Here is a 25227-nt window from a genome sequence, read left to right as displayed (position 1 = left end):
GCGGTCCTTGCAGAATCTTGGGCCCAAGGCCCTGGGCCCGAAGCTGCCCTTGCAGCTCCTGCAGCTCCTGGGCCAGCTGCCGACGGTTGGGAGTGTGGATGTGCGCCCTGAGGCAGCGCAGTAGCTGCTCCACATGATTCCTCCCCAGATGGGAACCCTGAGGAGAAAGAGAAGGTCATCAGCGAGTATTCCGGCCTGAGCCGGGGGAGATGTTGGTGGGAGGGTGCGGGGCGCGGTGGGGTGGGGAGCGGAGGGACGGGGGAGGCCTTAAGCAGGACTCCTGTCGGTGCTCAACCAGCAGGGGGCGCCGGGGCGAGCCGCCCACCTGTTCCTGCTCCAGGCACAGACTCTCTGCCAGGGCCTGTAGCTCCTGCTCCAGTACCGTAGCCAACATGGCCCGGCGCTTGCTCTCTTGGTGCAGGAGGCTCAGCCCCGAACTCTCCTCAGGGGACGCGGGCTCCTCGGCCCCAGTCTCCTCAGGCACCCTGGGTGCAGTGAAGAGTGGCTGTTGGAGGGTGGGCAGCAACACCATCCCGCCACCTCCACCCCAGAGTTTGAATCCTGGCTTTTACTTTTATGCCCACCTCACAGGGACAAAAGAGATGAACTCAGCATTGAGAGGGCACAATAAATATAAGTAAGAGCATTTGGGAGGAGGGCACCAAATGCCATCCTTGCAAGTAGTCAAAGTGCCCAAGTCCCCAAGGAGGGCTTTTTCTGGAGGGAGTGTACCAGGACAAAACCAGATGAAGCAAACCCACCCCAGGACCCTGGGTTCTTACCGGAGCTGGCTGGTGTCCCCATAACTGAGGCAGCGCTTGGGGGGACTGGGAGGGTGCTGAGAGGGTGCCTGAGGCCGCGGGAATGTCTGGGACTGGGAGGTCAAGTCAGCTAAAGGAGTGGGGCTGGCGGAAGGGGTGTCTGAGGGAGGGACAAGGCTGTCATACGGGGCCCCCTGAGCCCTCTCACCTTCACAGCTCCTCTGCCCTCACCCCAGCGTGCTCACTCCCTCCACCCACTCGGTACCTGAGGACCTTAGAGCATGTTGGGGGGCACCGGGGTTGCGGCTCTTCTTCCCGGGTTGCAGGAGGGGGTCCTCCAGCAGTGCTTGAGCACTGGCTCGGAGGCGGGGATCTGGCTCAAAAGTTCGGAGGAGGAAGGCTTGAGCCTCGGCTGACAGAGAACTGGGCATTGGTGGGTGCACCTTGTACATGCCCACCTGGGAAGAGGGCAGGGAGGGGACACGAGGGACAATTTTAGAGGCGTTCAGGGCCCAGTCTGTCCCCACCCCACCGCATAAGCCAGGCCGTGAGGGATCTCACCTGAAACATGGCAGCCTGCGGGCTCCCCAGCTCGTGGAAGGGTGGGCGACCTGTGGCCATCTCGATTACAGTGCAGCCCAATGACCAGATGTCCGCTGCCTTCCCATACCCTCGTGGGCCCTGGTCAATGATTTCTGGGGCCATATACTGTAGGGTCCCTAGGACAGGAGCAGTAGCAATAATGCACATCTAGGCTTTGTCACTGTGGGGGTGGCAGGGGGCTCTGTCATCCACTGGCCACTTGCATTCACCCTGAACTTTAGTATCCAAAACAGTTCCTATCACCTCCCCTGGTCATCAGACATCTATCCTGAGGCTCCTCACTCATCTCAGGCTCCGTCACATTCATGGGCTCCATCATCCACAGTAGGTGCCATCATCTAACCTGGATTGCATCATCCGCTTTGACCTCTGGCCCGCATCAACACTTCTGGACTCCGTTTCAGGGACTAAACTCAATGTCATCAGCTATCCAAGCTCCAGTTCTAGATTCTATCACCTAACCCCTGGCTCAATCACCTGCCCCGGGTTCCATCCCCCATTAGGACTCTAACTCCATGCCCAGGAGAAACAGCATTCCCTGGAAGGTCCCAAGAGTTCTCTGCCCCACGTCAGGAACCCCATTCACCACCCCACCCCCTGTTACCTGTGAAGGTCTCAGTGCAGGGTGTAATGCCTGCTAGTCGCTTGGAGGTACCAAAGTCGGAAATCTTGAGCAGCCCGCTGAAGGTGTTGATCAGTACATTGTCCCCCTGAGTAGAGTGGACATTGTGCTCAGCGGACATCAGGCTGGGCTCCTGGTGCCAGAACTGGACTCTATCCCGAGACCCTGACTCCTGGGACTCCCAGCCTGACCCTGCCTCTGTCAACCTCCTCCCCCTGCCATCCCACTTATCCCCCTCTGGAAGTTAGCTTCAGATCTGAACTTCTTGCCTTCTCTAGGGAACCTTCTTGATGAATTCCCCAACCCTTGGCAAAGGGTCTGTCCACTTACTCTAAACTGTCAGCCTCTGTCTGGGGCCATATCTCTTCCTCCCCACCCCCCACCAGGGTGAGCCAGCTACACGCTGACCTTGATATCTCGATGCACGATGCGGTTGTCATGCAGGTAGCTGAGTCCCTGCAGGATCTGGCGGGTGTAGAAACTGATGGTGCTCTCGTTGTCCTGCAGGGGTCCCCACACTGACCGCAGCAAGGAGGACAGGCTGCCTGGGAAGATGAGTCCAAGGTCATAATTGGCACCCACTTACTCCAGCGCACAGCTCTCTGCTCAAAGGCCAGGCCATGGCCCAGACTCCATCACCCAACTGCACTGCCTCAGCTAATTCTGGGCTACACTACCCACACACGCTAGAGTTCATTTTCCCGGAGGGTTCTCCACCCCTGCTTGGCTCCAGCCCCATGCCCCACAACTCCAATTCCATTCCCATCCCACACAAGGCAGGAACCTCCAGGCACTTCCTCCATGAAGATCTTGAGGTAGCCGCCCTGACTGGCTGAGCCCAGATAGCGCACGATGTTCTTGTGGCGCAGGCGTTTGTGCAGAGCGATCTCTTCATGCAGTGGCTGAGAGAACCTGGGGGCAGGTAGGGAGTAAAGAACAGGCCAGCTTGGGGCAGAGATGCTTACCCAACTCCAGCGCCAGCAAGGCAGGCCCCCAGGATCTGCCCCACCCACCAGCACCCCCGCCCCTGACCTTCCGCAACTTAATCACCCAGCCCACACGCCCTTCAGACCACAGCCCGCCCTCCGGGTCCCTGCAGTTCTGCGCACAGGCCTGGGCCCACCGGGCTCGTACTCTCGCTTCTGTGAGCCAGCGCACTCGGCTCGCCCACTTGGGCATCCGCGTCGCCCCCGCCTGCAGTCCCGCCCACAGGACCCTCTCAACTCGCGGTCCCGCCCATTTGACCCGCCCACCTGGTCCCCCAGCCCCCCACCCCGAGCCCTGAGCCCCGCCCGCGTGGCCTCAGGTCCCAAACCTGCTGTCCCGCTCCGGGATCTCCTTGATGGCGATGCGCACCCGCGTGTGCCGATCGCGGCCGGCGTACACCACCCCGTAGGTGCCCTTGCCCAGCACCAGCCGCTCTCCCGACTCCGTGTACTCATAATCAAACTGGGGGCCGGGTGAGATGCGGGGTTCAGCTGGGCCCTCAGCCCTTCCCCCTCCTCAAGCTCCCAGCAACCCCTTCCTCACCTCCAATATCTCCCCTCCGCCCTCCGCCTCCTCTGCGGCCGCCGTGGAGTCCGGATTCTTCACCAAGGCCTGGATCAGCCCGCAGAACCTGAGGGCAGAGATCAGACTGATGGGAGGGGCACCTGGGGCGGAAACTGTCCCCTCTTTGCCGAGAGCACCCAGGGAACATGTCCCTTCCTTTCCCTCAATACCCCGGGCACCCTTGCCCTCAGAGCACCCCGACCCCGAAGGGCTGTGCGCACCACTGGCAGTGCCCTCCGCTGGGGAAGCACAGCTGGACGTCCTGAGCCGGGGGAAGCGCAGAGAGGAAGCAGCAGCGCTCGTCTCGCTTCGACACGCTGGAAGGGATGAAGAACCCCAGTGAGCCGGGCAGCCCAGCAGCGCCGCCCCCGCCCCCGCCCGACCTCCCCCAGGTCTCCCCTCTCACCTGACACCGCTGATGGAGGCCACCGGGAAGGTCCAGCTGGAGGGAACGTCCTGTGAGAAGAAAAAGGTCCGAGAGGGGTGTGGGGACCGGGAGAGGGGTCTGGGGATGGGGGAAAGGCTGGAGAGAAGGGGTGCATAGATGTGAACGGGGGTGACTCACCGGCGATATCACCTGCTTACTGGGCTCCAGCAGGCTCACTGTCACTGTGCTCACCGGGTTGGTACCCTGAGCCTCCAGCCTGGCCGGTAGCAGCGCCTTATTCATCTCCAGGACCAGCACCTGCAGATGACAGGGGAGAGGGGTTGGTCAAAAGGGGCCTGCCCCTCTCCCAGGTCCCACACCCCACGGGCCTCACCAAGCACTGCTCCCCTTGGAGACAAGTCATCTTGAGTGGCTGGCAGGACTGTAGCAAAAAGTGGAGCCAGAAGTGGGCGAGGTGTGGGGTTTCTCCAGGAGGCTCTAGTGTGGGTCTGAAGTGCTGGTACAGCAGGAAGGTTTCCATCACAGACACCAGGTACCTGCAGACACAGCCTTGCCCTCAACTCAGCCCAGGCACCAGCTAACACTGCCAGGGAGAGTAGACTGGCTTGGATGCAGCCAGAATGTGGCCATTGGGCGCCATGGGCACTGGTCTGAAAGAGGTTCAGACTAGAAGCCAATGGATATAGGTGCAGAAGCTGACAGCCCAGGCCAGCCCAGGACCACCACAGAAGGGGCCACCTACCATATGGGGGCATTGAGCTTGTACAGCTGCTCTGCAGCCAGTGCCACCTGGGTGAGGTCATTGACGAGGATCTGAGCTCCCAGGTAGAAGCCAACATCCCAGTAATACTGCATCTTCTCCACACAGCCTTTTCGGGCCAGCAGGCAGCCCAGCTTCATGCCTGGGAGGGAGGGGCATGGGTTGTATTGGATGTGATTACAACTTTGGGCAAAGCCCAGGTGTAGACCACAAAATTCATGTGGGCAGGAACATAGAAATGGCTAAAAAATTAGGTGTGCCCAGATCTCAGGTGGGAGTAGGAGCTCAGGCACAGGTAAGGGTTTGGGAACAAGTGTACGTGGAATTCAGTGTATAAGGAACACAGGTGTGAGCTTAGGAACAGTTGTGGGCTCAAGGGCTCACGAGGGCCCAGGACCGGGATGGGTTCAGGCAGAACAGGTCCAAAAGGGGATGGGGTCGGCCTCAGCTCCAGCCCAGTGTCTTCTCTCCCCAGGCCCCTCTGAGCTCCTGTGGGTAGGGGATAGGGGTGCAGGATTGGGGTTCACCTATGAGCCGGAGTTCCTTGGAGTCCTCAAAGCGCTGCCCAGCGGCAATGAGAAGCACAGCTGCATTGATGCCCGAGTGGAGGCTGGGCTCTACATCAAAAGCCTTGCGATACCTGGGGTAAGGGCGGGGGGACATGGGGCTGGACTGATGCCCACAGCCTCATTCCTCATCCCTCTAGCTCAGCCCACTGTCCACTCGTTTGGGCCCCTTACCAGTGATAGGCCTGCTCCCGGTGCCCAGCATCCTGGAAGCCAGAGCTGAAGAACATGTCCTTATAGATACGGCCACACATGCAATATAGGTCAGGTGCCACTGAGCCCTCAAACTGTACCAGTGGCAGCAGCACAGCCAGTGCCTTCTCCCGGTCCCCAGGCCTGTTCCTCCTAGGGGAAGGGGAAGAAGGCTGGGAACCCACCTGATGGCCCTGCCTCCACTCTCTGTCTAGGACCCCCCAGACCCTGAACAGCAGGGACCCTTCCAAGGGCCTGACAATCATGAACCCAGAATAGCAGTGACTCTGGTCAGCTCTGATCTTTCTAGAGGTAGCGACCCCAGATGGAAGTGATTTCTAGCTGCAGTGACTCTGAGAAGCAGTGACCTTGGATAGCTGTGACCACTCCAAGGGCAGCGCCACCAACCCACCCCACCCCACCCTGGGCAGCAAGAACAGAACAATAGGGACCATTTGACATCAGTGTGACCTTGGTCAGCAAATTCCCTGAACAGCAGTGATTGCAGACAGCAATGACTTTGCACAGCAGAGACCCATGTCCCCACATGCTATGACCTGAGCCTTGCTCTGCTACCCACCGGTTGAGGGCAAATGTGTAGTGGAAGCAGACACTGTGCTGCTCGGCCACGTCACAGGTGGGCAAGGCCTGCAGTGTCTCCACCAGCTCAATGATGGCTGAGTAGTCCTGCAGGAGGGAATAGCATGCCCTGGCCTGTTGGCCTCTGGTGGGTCCCATCGGCCCACAGACCCTGAGGTAAACCTTGAGCTGGGGTCCCCTCCCACCCCGACACCCCATCTTCCCACCCACCATCCTCTTGCACACCTCCTTCAGGCCCAGCAGGTAGTGTAGACACCACACCTTACACGGAGAACCCACTGTGTGCCCCAGCCTCCCAGCTGCCCTGGGAGACAAGATCGTCCCCTATTACAGATGAGGAAACCGAGGCTCAGAGACGTCAGATAATTTGTTCAAAGCCACCAGTGAGCAAGTGAGTCCAGGAGCTGGACTCGGGTTTGTCCGACACTGAATGCTGCTGCCCCCACTGCCCGCCTCTCTGAGCACCACACACCTGCACATCACGGTAGGAGAGCAGCAGGTTGATGATGATGTCAGGGCTGAGCAGCTCTACGCTGTCCAGTCTCCGCTGTAGGCGAGCCAGCTCCTGCCGCAGCTGCTGCCCGCTGAACTGCTCCCGTGCCTGCCGGATGTCCTGCCGAATGGTCTCCCGGAAATAGCCACTAACGTCCACGGCAGGGGAGCGGGGGAGAGAGAATGGCCGGGCTCGCCCGTCAGCCCCAGCCCCCTGTACCCTCACCAGCCTCCTCCTGGTGCACCTGCTGAGGGCCCCCATTACCAGGAGTCCGTGGGCGTGGTCTCCAGCAGGTGGGCAAGCCGGCCCACCAGGGGTGTGAGCAGCACCTCGGTGCCCACCCCAGCCTGTACCAGGCCGTCAGCCAGGCCCCTCAGGAGGCCCGCATCTCCACATAGCACCCGACCAGTGGCTGTCACCACATAGGGGATCAGCGTGTAGCTGCCAGCGCTATCCTGGTGGGAGGGAGGTGGGAATCAGTGGAGGTCAGAGGTCAGTACCAGGTTAGAGAGGGGCAGTGAGGGGGTCAGAGGTCAGCACCAGTGGGGACTAAAATAGCAGGGAAGGGGCATACTTCATGAAGGGAGACCCCAGGGAACAAAGGGTCACATGGATGTCAGGGGGCACTAGGGAGGTCAGAGAGGAATGAGGAGGCCAGGAAAGATAGTGGAGGTCAGAGGTTATAATGGAGGTCAAAGGGCACATTGGAGCAGCGGTGGTTTCTGCTCACCGAGTTCTTCTGGAAAATGTCCTCCTGCAGGGGACAGACATTCAGATACTGGTGTTCTGAGTAGGGCCACCCCAGCTCTGTGCCGGCCCCCACCAGCCCACTGGCCACCTACCCGTAGGGCCTGCAGGTCAGGGAGGTCGGCCTGGGAGCAGAGGAGCACGTTGTTGGTCATGCTGAAGCTCTCCCGCACACCCAGGTGGTAGAACAGGGAGGGCTGCGCCAGGGAGCTGTTCACCTCCAGCACCACCACATCTGCGGGCACACGGGTGGGAGCCCTGAGCCCTGAAGCCCAGCTTGTGGGGAAAGAGCCTGGGGATCCATCCTGGCTCAGCCTGCCTTCCCATTGTGACTCCAGCAGGGTCCAGTTTTGCTCTGGGCCTCAGTTTCCCCCTTTTAGGGTCCCTCTGGCTCATACAGAAATTATATCTATAGTATTGCAAGGAAAGGAGTGGAGCTCCCCTGGCTATGACTCACATCCCACTGTTCAGAGCCTGCGGACACAGGGCACAGAGAAGGGGAGGCTGTGCACCAGTCTGGAGCCTGTTCCAGGCCATCTGAGAGGCAGGAGTTGTGCAAAGATAAAAGTCCCCTTCCCTGGGTTCTCAACCCAGTCTCTTGAAAGGGGCTGGCACGAGCAGTGTGCTGTGTGTATACACATGTGTATACACACATGCCCTGTGCGTGTACAAACACTGTGCCTCTGTGTATGTGTGTGGGTGTGGGTGTGTGCAGCTTGCTGTGTCTGTATCTCTGTGTGTGATAGTGTCTGCGACAGTTTATGTGAATCAAGATATGTACGATTTGTGAGTCTGTGACTCTGTGTGTCTTTGTGTCCTCAAGGTCGAGTCAGCCTTCATTTTTAGGCTGAGGTTTTATGGACATCCTGCAAGTACGGTTCCTGGACTCTTGGATGAACAAATAAGTATCGGGGGCGGGGCGTCCGGGATGGCGAGAGGGCGGGGTGACCCTTGCGGGAATAGCCGCCTTCTGGTCCCGCCCCCGGACGACCCTGCTCCGCCTCCAGCCCCCACCCCCAAGCTCGGCGCATTCTCTCGGAACTACTGGGGTCTCATAACCCAAGCTCCCTCGCCTAGAATCCAGTGCAGTTGGGCAGTTGGTCCCCTTCACTCTCTTTCTGCCTCTCCAGCCGGATCCTCGGAAGCAGTGTGCTAGGACCCCTGAATTCCAGGCCCACATGTTACGGCTCCTTTCCCCAATCCAAGTTCCACCTCCCAGGATTCTCCGTCATGAGCTCCGTGCGAGATCATCCCGAGGCTGAGTTCTCCAATCCCACTCCTGAGATACCACACCCTGCCCCGCTCCCAGACTCTCCCTAGGCACTGTGCCGACTCCAGAGTGCTTAAGCTCCAACCCTGAACCACGAGCCAGGCCTGGATCCGCTAAATCCCTGCCCGAGTCCGGCCGTGCTCCAGATCCCCTAAATTCCACTTTTATCACGGCCCCGCCTCGAGCCCCTAGACTTTAGCTCACATTATGCCCGCATAGCCCCCTACACCCCACACCTCGGGATCTCCCAGGAGTCGCCGAGCCACGCCCCTTAGGCTCCTCCCCAGACCCTAAGCCCCGCCCCAGCGCGCCGCCCCGCCCCCAGGAGCGCTCACCCGCGTTGTAGAAGGAATCGAGCGCTGAGGTGTCTCCCAGCGCCAGGGTCCCAAAAGGCAGGCTGCGCAGCTGAGGTCGTGGCCGCGGTCCGGGGAGCTGCGCGCACGCCTCACGCAGGCAGCGCAGAGGCAGCGGCTCCGCCTCGGCTCCAGTCTCGGGTTCCGCTAAGGGCTGCGGATCCCGGGTCAACACGTAGACCACGCTAAGTGGCCGGCTTCGCGCGCAGCCCCGGCCCGGGGACGCCGCAAGCGGCCGGCCCCGGCTCAGCGCCTCGGCCAGCGGGTCCTGCCAGCAGCTGCCGGCGCGCTCCGCGGCTCCGGACCTCAGGCACTGCCCCGCCATGCGGGGGCGCCCGGGCGTCGGGCGCCGAGCTTTGGGCACCCGGGGCGGGACAGGAGCCAGAGACAACAGATACCGGGATCTCGGGATCGGGAATCAGGTCAGGATCGGGAATCTCCTACGGGATCTGAAGATCTGGAGAACTGGAGATCCGGAGTCCGGCCGGAGGTCCCGTTTGGGAATCTGGTGTCCAGGGCGAAATCCGGCCTCTGACTTGTAAGGTCCTGAGGATCTGAAATCGGGGATTGGGGTCCAGGGAATCTTGGGCATCCGGTGATCCGCGACTCAGAGTCACGTGGGGGAATCCTGAGAATCGGTCAGGCAGTGCTCGCCACCCGGATTCCGCAGGAGAGCGCCGGCAGTCGCTCTCTCCTGCCCTCACATGTATACAGGCCGGGCCCAGCCCTTTCCTGGACGACGGGGAAAGCTCCACCCTCGGCCCTGGGGCAGCACCGCTCCCTAGCGGCCTGGGACTCGGCCTCTTCCCTCCCTCCTCTCCCGCCAGAACCTCTGAGACAGGCTGCTTCCGGAACAGCCTGTGCCCCTGTGCACGCCAACCACTGTGGACTGCTCACAGCAGGCACTCGTAAGATGTGTGCCCAGGGGACTTCTCTGGTGGTCCAGTGGCTGAGACTCCACACTCCCAATGCACGGGGCCCAGGTTTGATCCCTGGTCAGGGAACGAGACCCCACATGCCACAACTAAGAGTTCGCATGCCACAACTAAAAGATCCCACATGCCGCAAAGAAGAGTTAAATAAATAAATAAATAAATACACACACACACACACACACACACACACACACACACACACACACACACACACACGTGTGTGTGTGTGTGCCCAGGCCAGGGCTAAGGAAGGCAGAGGTGGGAATTGCAGGCCCTGCCCCCTGTGGGGTCTGTTAAAAGAAAGGATCTCCAGAGACATTAATGTGTGTAGAACACAGCGTACAGTGCCACGAAGAGTGCCTGTCCTCCGGGTCCCTGCTGTGCAGGCTGGGAGGGACTAGAGACTGGGGGAAGCCTGCTCCTCAGCCTGCCAGGAGCATGGGACTTGGCATCTGAGCCCGGTCCTTTGCACTTTTGCCAGGGGGCTGCTTTTCCCGTAACCCAATCTGCTGTGGAGCCCTTCTGATCTATGACCTCCACCCAGAACATGACCATGGAACCTGAGAAGAATCCCCACGCAAACGTTTCTCTGCTACCTGGAGAACACCAGAAACCCCAGCCCTTGGGCTACAACAGCTTCCCAGCTCCAATCCCCAAGAATCCCTAACCTTCTAGTGTGAATTAGTGAGGCAGCAGCCTGGTATAAACTTCAGTGAACTCTGAAATCAGGAACTGGGGACTTAGAGAGGTTGAGTAACTTGTTCAAGATCACTCATCTACATGACAGAGCAGGATACGAGCCCAGGACTATCTGTCAGGCTCAGAGATCAGACTCTTAACTATTGCTCTAACCCTTTCTAGAATGTGACACTGGCAAATTAACTAACTGCTCAATAAATGCCAGCTCAGTACCGCTGTTTCACTGCCTTGTTGCCCCATGGAAGAAAAATGTACCTGCCTTTGTTTGACTGAGTTCAAACTAACCCCTAATGGGACAGGCAAGAAGTAGCAAAGAATGAGAACTTGACTTACAACAGAGCCTGGAAAAGAGACAACTTAGGAGGGACAAGGAGGGGGCAACAGAGAGGGTGAGATAGCTGTGCAATTCCCACCACAAAACCATCCACTTGTGGGACTCAGGGGCCCCAAGAGTATTGTCAGTGGATGTCTGAATCCTTCCAAGTCCCCTACTCAATGCTCCTCTGGCCTTGGCTTGCACACCTCTTGGGATGGAAGCCTCACTACCTTTTGAGGCCGATTCGTCCGTCTTCCTGACTGGAAGGAATATCTTCCTTGAATGGAACTGAAACCTGTGCCCTGCTCTGCCCTTGTGAGTTTTTCCCAATAACTGGAAGAGGTCTGCAAGCCAGGAAAGGGTTAAAGTGATTTTCTTTTTTTTAACGTGGACAGAGGAGCAAAGATGGTTAGCAATGGGGAGGGGTAGCCGAGGGTCCAGAAACTGTACGGGAACGATGAGATAACCCTGCTTGTTGCCAGGGTGCCCTAGCAAAGCATTATGTGAACCCTGTGGTAAGGGTGGCCCACGCCACAGTCTGAGGCCCAGTCAATGTCATCATTACGGGCAGTAGCTTCGGACATCCAGTGGCGCCCATTGAGATTGGACTGATAGCAGGATCTGAAACACCAGGCACCACGGACAGTCACCTCGCAGTTGCTCTCGCTTGTATCATGGTTGGTGTCATAGGTGGTAAAGGGTTTCCTGCCGTGGAAGCTCAGGGAGTCCCCTGGAAGGAAGGGGATGGGAGGCACCTAGGTGCCGGCACCATGCCTGGCACCCTTGGAGAAATGATCTCACAGGAGCCTCAGAGCAGTTGTGAGGTGGATGTTTTCAAGCCCCATGAGAAAACAGCAGTGCCAAGGAGCCAGGGTGTTTGCCCAAGGCTACACAGGGCCATTGGGACTTGAGCTCAGGACTGTGGCTCCAAAGCCACTGGCTCCTCCCCCTACCTTTTCCCCTCCCAGAATCCTCAGCTTCCCTCTTGCTCCTTTGTCTCCTCCCAGCTCCCATCTGCAGCCTGAGCAACTGTGCCAGGGAGAGCTGGGAGGGATTTCTCAGATGCCTGGGCAGGAAAGGGGGCTCTCCTGAGGCACCTCCTCATAACCACTTCCCTCTTTCAGATTTCTCCTTAACAGTTGGTGTTTCTTTGAAAAAAGCCTTCTCTGGTTCCTCTTCCAAAGCAGATAATGCTGGGGACTTCCCCGGTGGTCCAGTGGTTAAGACTCCACACTACCAATGCAGGTGGCCTGGGTTCGATTTCTGGTCAGGGAACTAGATCCCACATGCATGCCGCAACTAAAGATCCCACACGCGGCAATGAAGATCCCACATGCCGCAACTAAGAACTGGCAGAGCCTAAATAAATAAATGAATGAATAAGTATTTTTTAAAAAAGGCAGATAATGCTAACACTCAACAGAGCTTCAGAGGTCTCCCACACCCTCCCTCCCTGCCTCCTTACCCATTTTACAGGGGAGGAAACTGAGGCTCTGACCCAGAAGGGCCTTGCCCAAGGTCACATAGTTAGTAAATGACAGAGCTGGACTTTGAAACTCAGGATTGTTTTGCCTCCAGAGCCCAGCTTCTTCACTCCTACACCACACTGTCTCACGACTGCCATTTTTCAGATGAGGAAACTGAGGCCCACAGAGGGGAAGGAGTTGTCCTGGGTCATTCATGGAGGCCGTGGCAGCCCTGGGAAAGAACCCAGCCTCCCTCACCTTCTTTGCCTACTCCAGGGCCCCACTGTAGGCTCTCTCACCTGCAGTGCCCTCTGAGAACCTGCCCAGCACTAGCTGGGTAGTGACCTGCCTCCCCAAGGAGGCCCCACAGCAAGCAAAGGTGCGGTTGCCTTTAAAGTCCTCCAGCTCCACCCGCAGCTCCCGGGTACCTGGGGGACAGGGAGGCAGAGATGGAGGAATCCTCAGATCCCAGGTGGGAAGTCAGAATGCCAGAGAAATGCCCCTCCAGCTCCCTGGACCCTACTGAGAACCTACTCTGGAGAGTAAGCTGGGGCAAATTCTCATTATCCAGCCAGAATTCGGACTCCTGGCTCCCAAGACCTGCTTGGTAGGAGGACCAAGAGCAGAAGAAATCCACGGAACCATCCTGTCACCGCTGGAATAGCTAGGGAGGCAGAGAAGGCTAGCACGGCAGCCATTACTCCAGGCTGAGCATGGGATGAGGAGAAGCAGGGGGCAGAGGCAGCTGAGAATGGATGCACTGTGGGGGGGGTAGGTGGACAGGCACCCCCCTCTTTGGATTGGGGGCTTGTTGATAAAGTGTGAGTCCAAGTGAGCCTTGCCTGTGAATATGCTGATGAGCTCCACACACACTTATTACCTTTTACTGACTCTCAACTTCAGACTGCAGCCTCGAAAGCCCTGGGGGAAATGAAATGAGAGAAACATCGTCCCTGTCCTCGGGAGACGGTCAGTCCAGTTGGGGGTCAGATTCAAAATAACCTGTTTTAATTTACTATCATAAGAACCAAGATATTAGAGCAGAGAGGTCACCTCCAGAGGCCCACCCAGCCTTACCCTGACGCTCCCTCCCAACCCCACTTTCCTCTTCAAGCCAAGCAGACCCCAGGCCCTGCAGAGTTTCTCTCCTAAATATCTTTCAGTCTAAGAGCCTCTACTTCCATTGTTGCCACCGCCCACCCTCTTCTCCTGCCCCAACCCCTGCAGTTGTCCTAACCTGTGTCCCTACCTGCAGTCTGGTCCCCACTCAATGCATCTGCCACAGTGTAGCCTAAGTCTTCTTTCTAAAACATGTCTGACCTGGTCCCTCCTCTGCTTAAAACTCTTCCATGGCTCCCCACTGCCCTCCACACTCCTCAGTGGGTCATTCAGTGCCCTCTGTGAACTGGTCTTTTCAGGGGCCCTCAGTCCATGCTTGACCCACAGCAGTAGACCTCAGCCAACCACTCCACCTGCTCTCAGCTGATTCATACAGTCCCCCCCCACCCTCTTGTACTCTCCTGCCTCCTTATATTTGTCTTTCCCCCTACCTGGAATGCCCTTCTACACCTCATCTATCTCGAGAACTTCTACACAGCCTTCAAGGCCCTTTCAAATGGCATCTCCTCTGTGAAGCCTTCTCAGACTTCATTCCTTAGTGAGTTACGCTTAAGGGATGCCTTGGCTCTGGTAGGCTCTGGCTCCCCCTAGGGGCCAAGAGGAAGAAGTGCCCACTGGGCCTGACTTCTGAGTCCCTTCTCTCCCTGACACTCGCTCACCAGCCAGCGGCCCCTCTGTGATGTCCACGTCACAAAAGACTGGGACGGCTCGGATAGGCACAGATGGTACCAGCTGCTCAAGGTGGCACCCCGGCTCAGCAGCTCCTGGCAGCTCCTGGGGCCTGGGGAAGGGGAGATGGACTGAGGGGGGCCCCCAAGTTATTCCCCACCCCCATCCCCCTCACAGGCAATGGAACAGGCCAAGTGTGGGACCCAGGAGAACTCTTGATTCCTTTGGACCCCTGAAGAGGGGTTCCAAGGTGCGCTGGGCAACACCTGGGGTCCACCAACACCCCAGCACCAACTGACTCCAAGTGCCTGGCTCCTGTGAAGGCGGCCTCACTCTCCTGGCCCCCGAGCAGGTTCACTGAATCTCCTGCCCCAGGGAAAGATGAGTGTTAGCTCTTGAGGTCTGAGTACCTCCAAGGGAATGCCCATTAACCACCAGAGGGGAGGGTGCCCAGGCCCTTCTAATTCTCCCCACTCCTCCCAGCCTTCCACCCCCTCTGCAGGAGAGAAATCATAGCCAATTCCTGAACGGCAGCCAAGCAGAGGCAGGGACAGAGCAAAGAAAGACGAGGAGACCTCTGGCCGCACATACTCACCAGGCTCACCCTTGGGGCCCATCTTGCCTGGTGGTCCAAGTTGCGCTGAAATCCCAAGGCAGAGATGCATTACATCCCACCCCATGTCAGGGTCCAAAAAGCAACGAGGGATTTGGAGCCAGAAATCAAATCCCAGCTGCAGCCCTTCCTGGCTCTGTGAATGTGGGCAAACTGCTTATCCTCTCTGAGCCTCACTTTCCCCCTAGCAAAATGGGGATGGTACCACCTACCTCACAGGATCAATCTTCGGATGCTGGGCATCCGGCCTGGAGCCTGGCACGCAGTAGGTTCCTTGCCCTTTTGTCATGGGCTCTCAGCACAGACTGTAACTGCTGCACCCCGTCCTCCCCAGCTTGCCCCAGGTCCCTGCCTGCTCCACGGCACCTCTCACCTTGAGGACCTGGCTCTCCCTTCTCTCCAGGACTTCCTGGGGCTCCAGGACAACTGGGCAGGAGGACAACTTTGCTGGCTTCCAGTTCCCTGGGTTCTGCAGGGAGACATGGGGCTGGGTGGGCACAGGATGGGCATGGGGGGAGTGGGCATTTCTCTCCCAGACCCCTCTGCATTTCTGTTTTCACCCCCCAGATTCTAGCTGTCGGGACACTGGCCTCCGGAGCTGGCAAGGTTTTTCACCATTTGCATCTATTTGCATATGTTTTTGTGCAGAGCCCAGATTATCAAACTCCCACACTGCTCCTTGAGGCTAGTGAGCCTGGCTGGGAGAAGGATACCTAGGGAGAGAATGAGGGCAGATGGGTACGGGGGGCGCCCCAGGCCTCTACCTGGGCAGCTGGGGCATCCTGGCTTCTCAGGCGGGCTCCCCAAACAAGAGGAGCAAAAGGGAGAGTGGGGTCCAGAGTGGGCCCACCTTGCTGGAGCCCCTGAGGGAGGATGCCAGTTTATAAGGGGCCAGGCTGGTGAGAGGACATGAAACAAGACTTCCTCCTGTTGTCCCTCCCCAGGGACACACCACCCAGGCTGGAACCAGCAGAAGGTGGGGGCATTTCCTTCCTCAGCCCTGGAGAGAATGCGCATAATCCCTGCCTCCTCCAACCAGGATGGAGTCCAACTTCTGCTCCTGGCCTCTAGGGCTCTGCAGCCAGCTCTTCAGACTTCTGGGTTCACATAGGGATTTTCTACCTTTGAACTTTAGCTAAGTCTTTGCCTTCCATCCGGAAGCCCCCTCCTCTTCTCTCCCTGTGAAGCTCCGCCCATCCATGAAGGTGCAGCCCTAATGCCATCTCCACTAGGAATCCTTCTCTGATCCTTGTCACCAGTGTCAGGAATGACCACTGCTACCGTCTGTTGGGCACCTACTGCACCCCACGAGTCATGCTGGGTGCGGTACGTTACCTCCCATCGTTACACAGCCCCCCTCATGGTCGTTATTACTGGTCCTGGGTTATAGGCTGGTACACAGCAGGTGCTCAGTTAATGTTGGCTAAATGAATGAATAAAAATGGAGAAACGGGCCCAGAGACAGGACATGATTTGTGTTCTCTCTGGCACTTATATGCCATAGATTTTGCCCAAGCCCATGTTCCCCCACCCTCTTAGCAAGGTGACTTCATGCCCACCCTCAGGTCCACTGAGAAGCCCCTGGCAGTGCCTAGAAAACAGCTGCTAATATAGGCCATCGAATGGGCAGACCGTGCAGGGCAGGCATGGAGGCTGGGAGGCCAGTGAAGAGGCAGCAGCCTTGGTCCAGATGTGAGTGGTGAGGTCTGAGCTGGAGAGGAGAGGAGAGGAAAGGCTCATTCATTCATTCATTCATTTCTGCATCAAACCCTCCCTGAGGGCCTCCTTTTTCCAGGCCCAGTGCTTGTGGGGGTAGGGAAGGTAGAGGCCAAGTTTGCCAGACAAGATGGATCCATGAGATGGACGCTGAGACTCTGCAATTCCAATTCTAGGAATCTGTCCTCGCTACTCTCTCCCACAGGTGTGCCAAGATCTGCAGACAAGCCCCTTTACCATGATGCTGTTTATGATAAAGTGGAAATGACCCAGCTGCACATTGATAGGATGCAGGCAAATAAATCATCACCATCTGTATAAGTCATAGGGCAAATCTGATCTATAATGAAAGGGGCAAAATTGCAGAACAATATGTAAAGCACGCTCCCACTTTGTATTTTAAAAACGCTAAATGTGTGCTGTGAATTCATAGAAAAAGGTCTGACACATCCTGTTAAGCATAGTTATTTCTGGGGAGTGGGACCAGGGGGAGAGGGATTCTCGCCCTTTATATAAACTTCTGTGTAGTCCTCTTGTTCCTTACAGGCATTTACTACTCTTTTTTTGGGGCCACACGGCTTATGGGATCCTAGTTCCCCAAAGAGGGATCAAACCCGTGCCCTCTGCAGTGGAAGTGTGGAGCCCTAACCACTGGACCGCCAGGGAATTCCCGGCATTTACTAATTTTGAAAAAGAAAACATTCAATAGAGAAATTTCCTTAACTGGGTGGAAAGCCAGAAAGATATAGGGGCATTTCCTGCCTTGATCTGGGAGGAATGGGCATTATACCAGCCAGGATTAAGTGCTGGGTGGAGAAGCCAAGGGAGGGTGACCCAGGCAGGAGAAACTGCGTGTGCAGGGGCTTGAAGAAGAGAGAGCAAGGCAAGCTGGGTAACACGAGGTAGATGCAAGGAGCTGGAGGGGAGGCTCAAGGGGAGGCTGATGTCTGAAAGGAGGGGGGTGTTGATGGAAGTGAGCATGGAGGGGGAGGGACGAGGAGGTGGACTGTGTTTGGCATTGTCCATGGTGGTGCGATGTCTAGGCAGGTGAGCCCTCTGTGAGGCCAAGGAGTAGCTGGAACTCCCTGTGGAGCCCAGGGGCCCTAAAGCCCTTCCAGCTGCAGCCGGAGACCCTGCACGGAGAACTAGGCCTGGGGCAAGAAGAGGTGCAGGTGGCTGACCACAGGCTGCCCAGCTGGAAGGGTGGATGGATGCCCTGGAATGAAGCAGACGGAGCACATGCACCTGCTCTGAACCTTCCCTATATCCCACAGAGATGGAAGCGCTGTTACCCAACTTTACAGATGAGGAAACTGAGGCCAAGAGCTGTTCAATTGTTCCCATTCACACAGAGCAGTCAGGCTCCACAGGCTGAACTTTCATCCATGACTTTCTATTGCCTCTCAGCTTCCTAGGACAGTCATGGGACTAAATCAGATACTGATGTCAGACTCTCAGCCACATGCCTGGTTTCCAGCAAGTGCCCCATTGATAGGAGATGTTATTAGTCAGGGAAGACTTCTAGGCCCAGGGATGGGGGATGAAGAGGGGGAGGTGGGCACAGGTGGAGCTTTCCAGAAGAGCCTGCTCAAGGAAGGCGAGAAGTACCCTGTGGAGGGTCCCGGGGGCAACTCCACCTTGGCACTGGGGCAGAGACGCAACTCTAGAAGGCAAAAGAGCCTGGAGATGCCTCTGCAGAGGAGTTCTGAAGTTCTGCTCATTCTAGAGTCAGAAAAACCTGGATTCAAATCCCAGCCCTGCCCCATTCCACTCTGTGTGATCTTAAGCAGGTGTGCTTACATTTCTGTGTCTCTGTACCCTTATCTATAAAGTCGTGGAGGAGGGGATTAAACACATGTGACAAATAAAAATATTTTTTGTTTTGGCTGTGCCATGCAGCTCGTGGGATCTTAGTTCCCCAACCAGGGATTGAACCCGGCCCCAGAAGTAAAAGCGCTGAGTCCTAACCACTGGACCACCAAGGGAATTCCCGCAAATAAAAATATTTTAAAAGGTGACAGTATCAGTTCAAGTCTGAATTTCCATTAAGGAGAGGACAGTGGCCATACCCCCACCCTATCCAATCCACACACAGCCCAAGACATGGGACATAAAACACAGTGCTGGAAAGAGCTCCTTTATTTGGGGGCAGTGTCCAGGCCAGGTTGATGGGAGGAGGCAGGCTCCAGACCTAGTACCAGGCAGGGGGCCCCACAGGGATGATGGATGAGACAGGAGGTGGCTGAAGGATGCTCTCATCTGCAGGTACCAGGCCCAGACAGGAGGGGATGTCATGTATTGGGCACCGAGCCTGCTCGGTGCCCACAGGGGCCAGAATTTGGTGACCACAGTTTCTCCCACCCCTAGTGCCCACAAGCGGGTCAAGAGGGCAGCCTCTTCATCCTTTTTCCCCTGAGTGTGGAATCCAGGCCTGAAGGGGGTCAGATTCTGCAGAGGCCAGACAGAGAGGGCACTCAGGGCAGTGGTCCCACCTCAGCCAGGCCAAGGACACCCACCCTCAGAGAGCAGGCGGTGGTCAAAAGAGCAAACACTTTAATGGAGGCTGCAGCGATCCGCCCCACAGCACACATGGGGCCACAGCACACGGGGGCCTCAGAGCAGCTCCCCTTCTCAGAGGAAAACCAAACCGCACACGTGGCCCAGGCCCCTGCCCATGGCCGCGGAGCTGCAGGCCGAGGGCTGCCCGCGCTGTCACCTACTGGCTCTCCTCCCTGCCGGCAGCGTGAGGGAACAAAGACAGGTGGGCTCAGTTGCGCTCGCAGACGCCAGGCCCAGGCCGAGTCCTGCCGCAGCCAACACCCAGCAGAGAGAACCCCACAACTGGAGGAGGGAGGAGGGGTGTGGCTCACATGGGGGAGGTTGGGAGGGACTCATCGCCCCTAAGGCTGCCCCATGGGGGAGCTAACAGGGACCTGAGGGGCAAGAGAGGGGGGCGGCTGGGCAGTGAGCTGGGACTCGGTGGGCTGGGTACTCACAGTGTCTGGTAGGTGCTGTCCTTGGCCTTGAGGAAGCGCAAGACAAAGAAGGCCACTGTCTGCAGGCTCAGCACCAGCACGACGCCACCAATGAAGCTGGCCCCATCAAAGCCAGGGCCGTGGGCCTCAGGGACCGAGGGGCTCTCTGCAGGGTGGAGGTCACAGCAGGCCACTGTGGGCCAGGAGCCCAGCCCCACCCCAATACCCGGCACAGGTCATCTGGAGGCCCCAGTCCTCACTATGGGAGCCTTGAGCAGCAGGCTCAGAAGTTCAACCCAGACCCTGTGGGCGGTTGGCAAGTGCCTGTGGGGAGGGCCAGTGCCTGGCTGGGGAGGCAGGGCCTTGGCTCGGCCCTGGCTCTGCTGCTGAGCTGCTCGGTGGCTTGATGCCTCTTACACCCTCTCTGAGCCTCCTGACTGCAGGGACCAGATGGTGACTGAGCTCCCTGCCAGCTTCCCTCTTCCACAGGGGCCCAACAGGGTGAGGACGGCCCCAGAACTTGGACATCCACACCCGCTTCAGCTCAGAGTCGCTCTCAGCCTTGGGTGTTGGGGTTTGAAGCCCGGATACAGATGCTGTGGTCTCCTTTCAGGACCCCTGAGTCCCGAGACCCTGGAGTCACCCAATGCCAGAGCCCTTACTTAGGGAGGGAAGGAGCAGAGGAAGAAGTGGAGGCCCACACCCTACCAAGTAGATAGATGAAGACTTGATGATGTACGTCAGAGGGAGAAGCCAGGCTCTGAGTGCCAGGCCTGTCCAAAGTCACCCCACAGTTAGGGCATAGCCAGACTCACACAGCATCCCCTGACCCTTTCCCCTGCCCCCGCCTTGTGGCCCACGGTTGCCAGGACGTCTGGGTGGCTCCCAGCTGTGCCACGTTAGCCATCAACTCCCACCAGGGATTCAATTTCAGGCCCTGGGCCAGGTGCCCAGAGCAGAGCAGAGCAGAGCAGGGCAGGGCAGGGCAGGGCAGGGATGGTGGTGGAAGATCATTCTGGGGCAGTGAAAGGGGGCCAGTTGGGAGCTGGGTCCACCTCCCAGAGGGAGTAGCTTGTGGAAGGGGGTCTGAGAATATTAAGGGCAAAGGGTAGTCCCAGCTGCAGCTCAGGGAGCCCCAGAGAAGGGCACTGGGGGAAGAGGAGCAGAAGAGGGAAGAAATAAGCTGTACAACACTGATCTGGGGCTCAAGCCGGAGGGAGCTGAGCCATCAATAATTCAGCCCCTAAGATCACGTTTCTGGCTTTAATTAACCAAGAGCCTCTTCAGCCATCCTTGCCAAGCCTGCTGACCTCCAGGCCCTGAGGGGCAGTGGGAACCAAGGGGTGGGGTTCTTGCCTCTGTTCTGCCAGGAACCTGCTTTGTGACCCTCTCTGGGCCTGGCCGTTGCAGTAGATAGTCACTGAGGACACTTTGGCAACCTGAGCCATACACCCTCAGCACCAAGTAGGTCCGGAGGGCGTCATCCTGAGTTCTCTGGCGTTGGGAGAAGGGATGGGAACCATCATTTTTTTTTTTTTTTTTTTCTTGCGTTATGCGGGCCTCTCACCGTTGTGGCCTCTCCCATTTGCGGAGCACAGGCTCCGGACGCGCAGGCTCAGCGGCCATGGCTCACGGGCCCAGCCGCTCCGCGGCATGTGGGATCTTCCCGAAACGGGGCACGAACCCGCGTCTCCTGCATCGGCAGGCGGACTCTCAAGCACTGCGCCACCAGGGAAGCCCGGGAACCATCATTTCTTGATCACCTTCTATGCATCAGAAACTGAACTAGGTGCTAGACATCTTCTCATAAAATCCTCACAGCAACTTTGAGAAGTATTATCCAGCTCACTTTACAGATGTGGAAACAGGCTCAGAGGGAGAAATCACAGGGCTGAGGTCACAGGTCTCATCAGTGCCTGAGCCCAGCTCTGTCTTTCCCTGCACCTCTAGACCTCCCCTTCCCCCAGGTAGTACCTACCTGTTGTGATGGTCTTCGGTTCGTAAGTGGGATGGTGGTGCACAGCTGAAGAGACAGGGAATCCATAATAATCCAGATCCCCACCCCCAATTCCCATCAAGACCCCAACCCAGGACCACCCAACACACTTTCAAGCCTTAGTTCACACAGTTCCTTCCACCAGATGTGCCCTCTTTCCACTCTACCTTTAAGTGTCATCTCTGATGCCACCCCCTCCAGGAAGCCCTCCCCCCATTCCCTTCTGAACTTCCAAAGTCCTCACTATGGTTTAAAATAGAAGAGCTAGCTCCCCCATCCTCTCTACATGCTTGTCCTAGATCCTCTGGCTGCACCAATTTACAGAGGAGGAAACAGGCCAGAGAGGGGAAGGGACTTCTCAGTGAGCTAAAGGCAGAACTGAAACTGGACCCCGGTGTTCGTGGGCATAGTCTACTCTCTGGGAGAAGCCAATTCCATATTGGAGGCAGGCTCTGACTGGGGACACCTCAGCCCCCTCCCTCCAACTTGACTTAGGCCAGCAGGAGCCCCCTTACCTGGACATGACTCTGAGCGGTTGTAGACAGAGCAACCTTCCTTGACCACCTCAGCTTGGGCCACACAGTGTCCTGGTGGGAGAAGGTTCAGGGAAGAGGTTTAGGGGGTGGGGCCAAGGCCTTGGTGTTCATAACTGGGGGCACTAAGCTTGGGGAGGGCCTGACTCCATACCTGGCTCCTCCGGCCGACACTGCTCCCACACGCAGTCAGTGAGGTTGTGTGCTCTGTTCCCCTCCACACAATGCTCACAGAGCTTCAGCTGTTTGCAGGCCCCTCGGACAGCTGGCCAGATGTTCATGCGGAGCAGGGCTCCCCGCCCAAAGCCTCGAGCTCCTTTACCTGGGAGTGGCATGGGTGCAGCACTTTGAACCCAAGCTACAGCCCCCCTTCCCCACTTCGGTGGATCTCACCCCTCTGCACACATACACTCACCTGGATCCCCCAAGCCCCTCTGCCCATCTGCAGTTTCCACAAACACATGGTTACACACACCAAGAACCTCCCTGACATTCACCCAGAGCACCCTCCCTTTGCATACATCGGGAGCTAACCCCCCATACACCTAGGGCCGCTTCACTTCCATACACCTGAAGCTCCCTCACACCTGGCGCCAATATGTACACACAGGAATCCACACACAGCTGGAGTCCCCTTCTACCCACCCCAGGAGCCCCGCACACATGTGGAAAACTCCCCTCCCGCCCCCCAACCCCCGAGTGCTCCTGGCAGGCGGCTGGGTGAAGGGTGAAGGGCACGCGTTACCAGCCACAACAAGCTGGGCACACAGGAGGAGGCAGCAGCAGCCGCCACACAGCGCAGCCCGTAAGGCGCGGGGTCCCGGCGCGGCCATGGCGCGGAGGCGGAGCCTGGGGGTTGGGGTCTGCGGAGTGCTGGTGTGGCGCGTCCCTTCTGGACTCGGCTCCGCCTGGGTGTAGGGAGCGAGACCCGGGCAACCTGGGCGAGGCTAGGTGGGCGTGGGTCTGGTAGGGAGGGGCTAGTGACGCCACCAGGTGGGGCGGGGTTTTGTGGTCAGGCTGGATCAGGTAGGGCGTGGGTAGTGGGCGCGGCCTGGTGGGGGCGGGGTTCGGGGATCTGGGGCGGGGCTCCTGCAAAAGGGGGCGGAGTCCAGGACCGGTAGCCGGCCAGGTCGCTGGATTCCCCCACCTTCAGTTTCACGAAAACTCTGCTGCATTATTATCCCTACTTCACAGGTGAGGAAACTGAGGCTCAGAAAAAGTGAGTGACTAGTCGGAGGTCACACAGAGTTAGTGGCAAAATCTGGATTTGAAGCAAAGTCACTTTCCTGACTTCCGGGCTTGTGTCAAGGGCATCCTCCAACCAGGCCCCAGGACCGCGAGGATCGGCCTGCAGGCTCTGGCAGCCCACCTTGCTTCACCCGTTGCACCCTCCTCTCTTCTGCCCCTCAACACACCGCGTCTACCTCTGACCCACCACATCCCCTCTGGCCAAGTCGGCGGTCTCACTGTTACTGGGACAAGTGGGCCTTTCCACAGCCTTCCTCTCCGCCTCTTCTGGTTCTCTCTCTGCAGCCACTTCTCAGGTTCCTTAGACTACACCTCCTCTTCCTCTTCCGCCCGTCCTCCATTCTCCCCTTTCCCCTCCCCTCTCCTTCTCCCCCTTCTCTACTCCTCCTTTTCCTCCTTCCCCCTCTTCATCTCCGGTGACCCAGTTCACTCCTGAGCTCTATTTCTCCTCTCCTGGGGTCATCTCATCCATTACTCTGCCATCAGTTCCCAACTGAAAGCCAACGAGTCCCATATCTCCATCTCCAGCCCAGTGCTCGCTCCCCAGCTGCCACACCTGTAACTAATAATACATAATTAACAACAATTAACGACTTACCACTAGCAGAATGTACATTCTACTAAGCAGTTTTACTTGCAGCTTCTCTTCTGATGTCCTCAGCTACCCTCTAAGCATGGGTTTTGTTATCTCCAGTTTGCAGGCCTCTAGTAAAATCACTTGCTCAGGGGCACACAGTTAGGATGGGGGCCAGGATGTGGACCCAGGATCCAGTGAGGTCAGAGGCTGCTCTCCCCTCTGCTATGCCTCCTGAGGGTCCATCTGCTTCCTGGGCACCTCTACCTGAGTGTGCCTCAGGCCCCTGAAACTGCCCAGTCTCTCTTCCCCACTCAGGGAGGCCCCTTCATTCCCCCTGGCACCTGATTGGAAACCATGGTCTCATCCTCACTCCCTCCCTCTGTCTCAGCCCCCAGACTTTAGTCCTACAGATTCTGCCTCTACGTCTCTCCTGTGTCCTGCTCCCTCATCTTCCCTTTGCTGGCCTCACACTGCCTCTCAGCCTCCAGGACCCTCCCAGCTCAGCCCTCACAGTGCAGGGCTGTCCTGAAAACATGGAGTCAACCATGAAACAATTTTCAATTCAGCTTGGCCTTCACAGCCCTGTGATTCCTGGCTCTAGAAGTCTTTAGAAGTCTTGTGCTCACCTCAACATCTTCTTACCCTCTGAGAAAATAGAACAGCCTTTCCCCCAACACACACCCTCTTTTGTACCTCCTTGCCTTTATCCTATAGCTGTTCTCTCTCCTGGAGGGTCCTCCTCCTCTCCTGACTACATGTGTCTGGCAAACTAATCCTTCAGGACAATGCAAAATGGGCACCGCCTGCAGGAAGCCCTCTGTGACTGTCGTGGAGCAAGGCTGAGCTGCTGTGGCACTTGTCCCAGGTGGTAGATCCAAATCCATCTGCTTTCCCGCACCCAAGCCCTCATCCCCTCACCATCTCTTGCCTTGGTGACTGCAGTGGCCTCCTGGTAGGGCTTCTGCTTCTGCTCCCCACCTCCAGTCTGTTCTCCACTCAGCAGCCAGAGCAATCCTTTGAAAATGTAAGTCAAATCGTACCATTTCCATGTTTAAGCCCACCAGTGGCTCACTGCTCTCCAATACTAGCATGATCTTCCCCCTGCCTACCTCTCTGAGCTCAACTCCAACTCTCCCCATGGCTCCTTTGGCTCTAGACACACTAGCCTCCTCTCTGTTCCTCAAACACATCAACTCTTTTCCTCCTAAGACTTGGTACCTGCTGTGCCCTCTCCTTGAAACTCTTCTATCCTCTCTTCAACTGACTTGCTCCATGACTTCCCTACTTAAAACAGGGGTCCTGGTTATTCTACATCATCATGCCTCCCCTTTTCCTTCAGAACACGTATCAACTGTATAATTAATTACTCATTTGTTTCTTAGGCTATAAGTGAGTTCCAGGAAGGCAGGGACCATGTTTATCTTCATCTGTAGTTAACTCCCTGCACACATAAAAGCTA

General features: G+C 57.4%; 3 protein-coding genes across 3 annotated transcripts in view; all 3 read right to left on the bottom strand.

Moving 5' to 3' along the window:
* The window catches only part of MAP3K6 (mitogen-activated protein kinase kinase kinase 6), an 11162-nt gene extending 1931 nt beyond the window's left edge, over positions 1 to 9231 (bottom strand). Inside the window, exons 1-23 of the mRNA XM_007459090.1 lie at positions 8889 to 9231; positions 7379 to 7518; positions 7267 to 7290; positions 6801 to 6991; positions 6516 to 6684; positions 6024 to 6130; positions 5426 to 5596; positions 5213 to 5325; positions 4668 to 4827; positions 4299 to 4461; positions 4115 to 4222; positions 3944 to 3993; positions 3759 to 3854; positions 3517 to 3604; positions 3302 to 3435; positions 2771 to 2898; positions 2395 to 2531; positions 1969 to 2074; positions 1323 to 1480; positions 1027 to 1219; positions 783 to 921; positions 325 to 485; positions 4 to 177 (exon numbers count right to left, since the gene is read on the bottom strand). Coding sequence (XP_007459152.1) covers positions 4 to 177; positions 325 to 485; positions 783 to 921; positions 1027 to 1219; positions 1323 to 1480; positions 1969 to 2074; positions 2395 to 2531; positions 2771 to 2898; positions 3302 to 3435; positions 3517 to 3604; positions 3759 to 3854; positions 3944 to 3993; positions 4115 to 4222; positions 4299 to 4461; positions 4668 to 4827; positions 5213 to 5325; positions 5426 to 5596; positions 6024 to 6130; positions 6516 to 6684; positions 6801 to 6991; positions 7267 to 7290; positions 7379 to 7518; positions 8889 to 9231 — 3253 coding nt within the window. The remainder of the gene's footprint in view (positions 1 to 3; positions 178 to 324; positions 486 to 782; positions 922 to 1026; positions 1220 to 1322; positions 1481 to 1968; positions 2075 to 2394; positions 2532 to 2770; positions 2899 to 3301; positions 3436 to 3516; positions 3605 to 3758; positions 3855 to 3943; positions 3994 to 4114; positions 4223 to 4298; positions 4462 to 4667; positions 4828 to 5212; positions 5326 to 5425; positions 5597 to 6023; positions 6131 to 6515; positions 6685 to 6800; positions 6992 to 7266; positions 7291 to 7378; positions 7519 to 8888) is intronic.
* A 2113-nt stretch (positions 9232 to 11344) lies between these two features.
* Positions 11345 to 16065, bottom strand: FCN3 (ficolin 3). Its single transcript, XM_007472138.1, is given in 9 exon segments — positions 11345 to 11586; positions 12622 to 12750; positions 12857 to 12986; positions 14057 to 14154; positions 14157 to 14222; positions 14444 to 14476; positions 14706 to 14750; positions 15097 to 15192; positions 16059 to 16065. Coding segments are annotated over 9 exon segments (846 nt in total).
* Positions 16066 to 19431: 3366 nt separating this feature from the next.
* On the bottom strand, positions 19432 to 22776 carry CD164L2 (CD164 molecule like 2). The gene is made up of 5 exons (XM_007459091.1): positions 22689 to 22776; positions 22098 to 22265; positions 21926 to 21997; positions 21389 to 21437; positions 19432 to 19576 (listed from the first exon to the last, which is right to left on the bottom strand). The coding sequence occupies exons 1-5, from the start codon at positions 22774 to 22776 to the stop codon at positions 19432 to 19434; spliced, it is 522 nt and encodes a 173-aa protein (XP_007459153.1).
* Positions 22777 to 25227: the final 2451 nt, after the last annotated feature.

The sequence above is a fragment of the Lipotes vexillifer genome, unplaced genomic scaffold (assembly GCF_000442215.2).
Source record: "Lipotes vexillifer unplaced genomic scaffold, Lipotes_vexillifer_v1.1 scaffold496, whole genome shotgun sequence".
NCBI lineage: Eukaryota > Metazoa > Chordata > Mammalia > Artiodactyla > Lipotidae > Lipotes > Lipotes vexillifer.
Note: the sequence above shows the minus strand (reverse complement) of the source record. Positions and strands in the feature narration are given on the sequence as shown.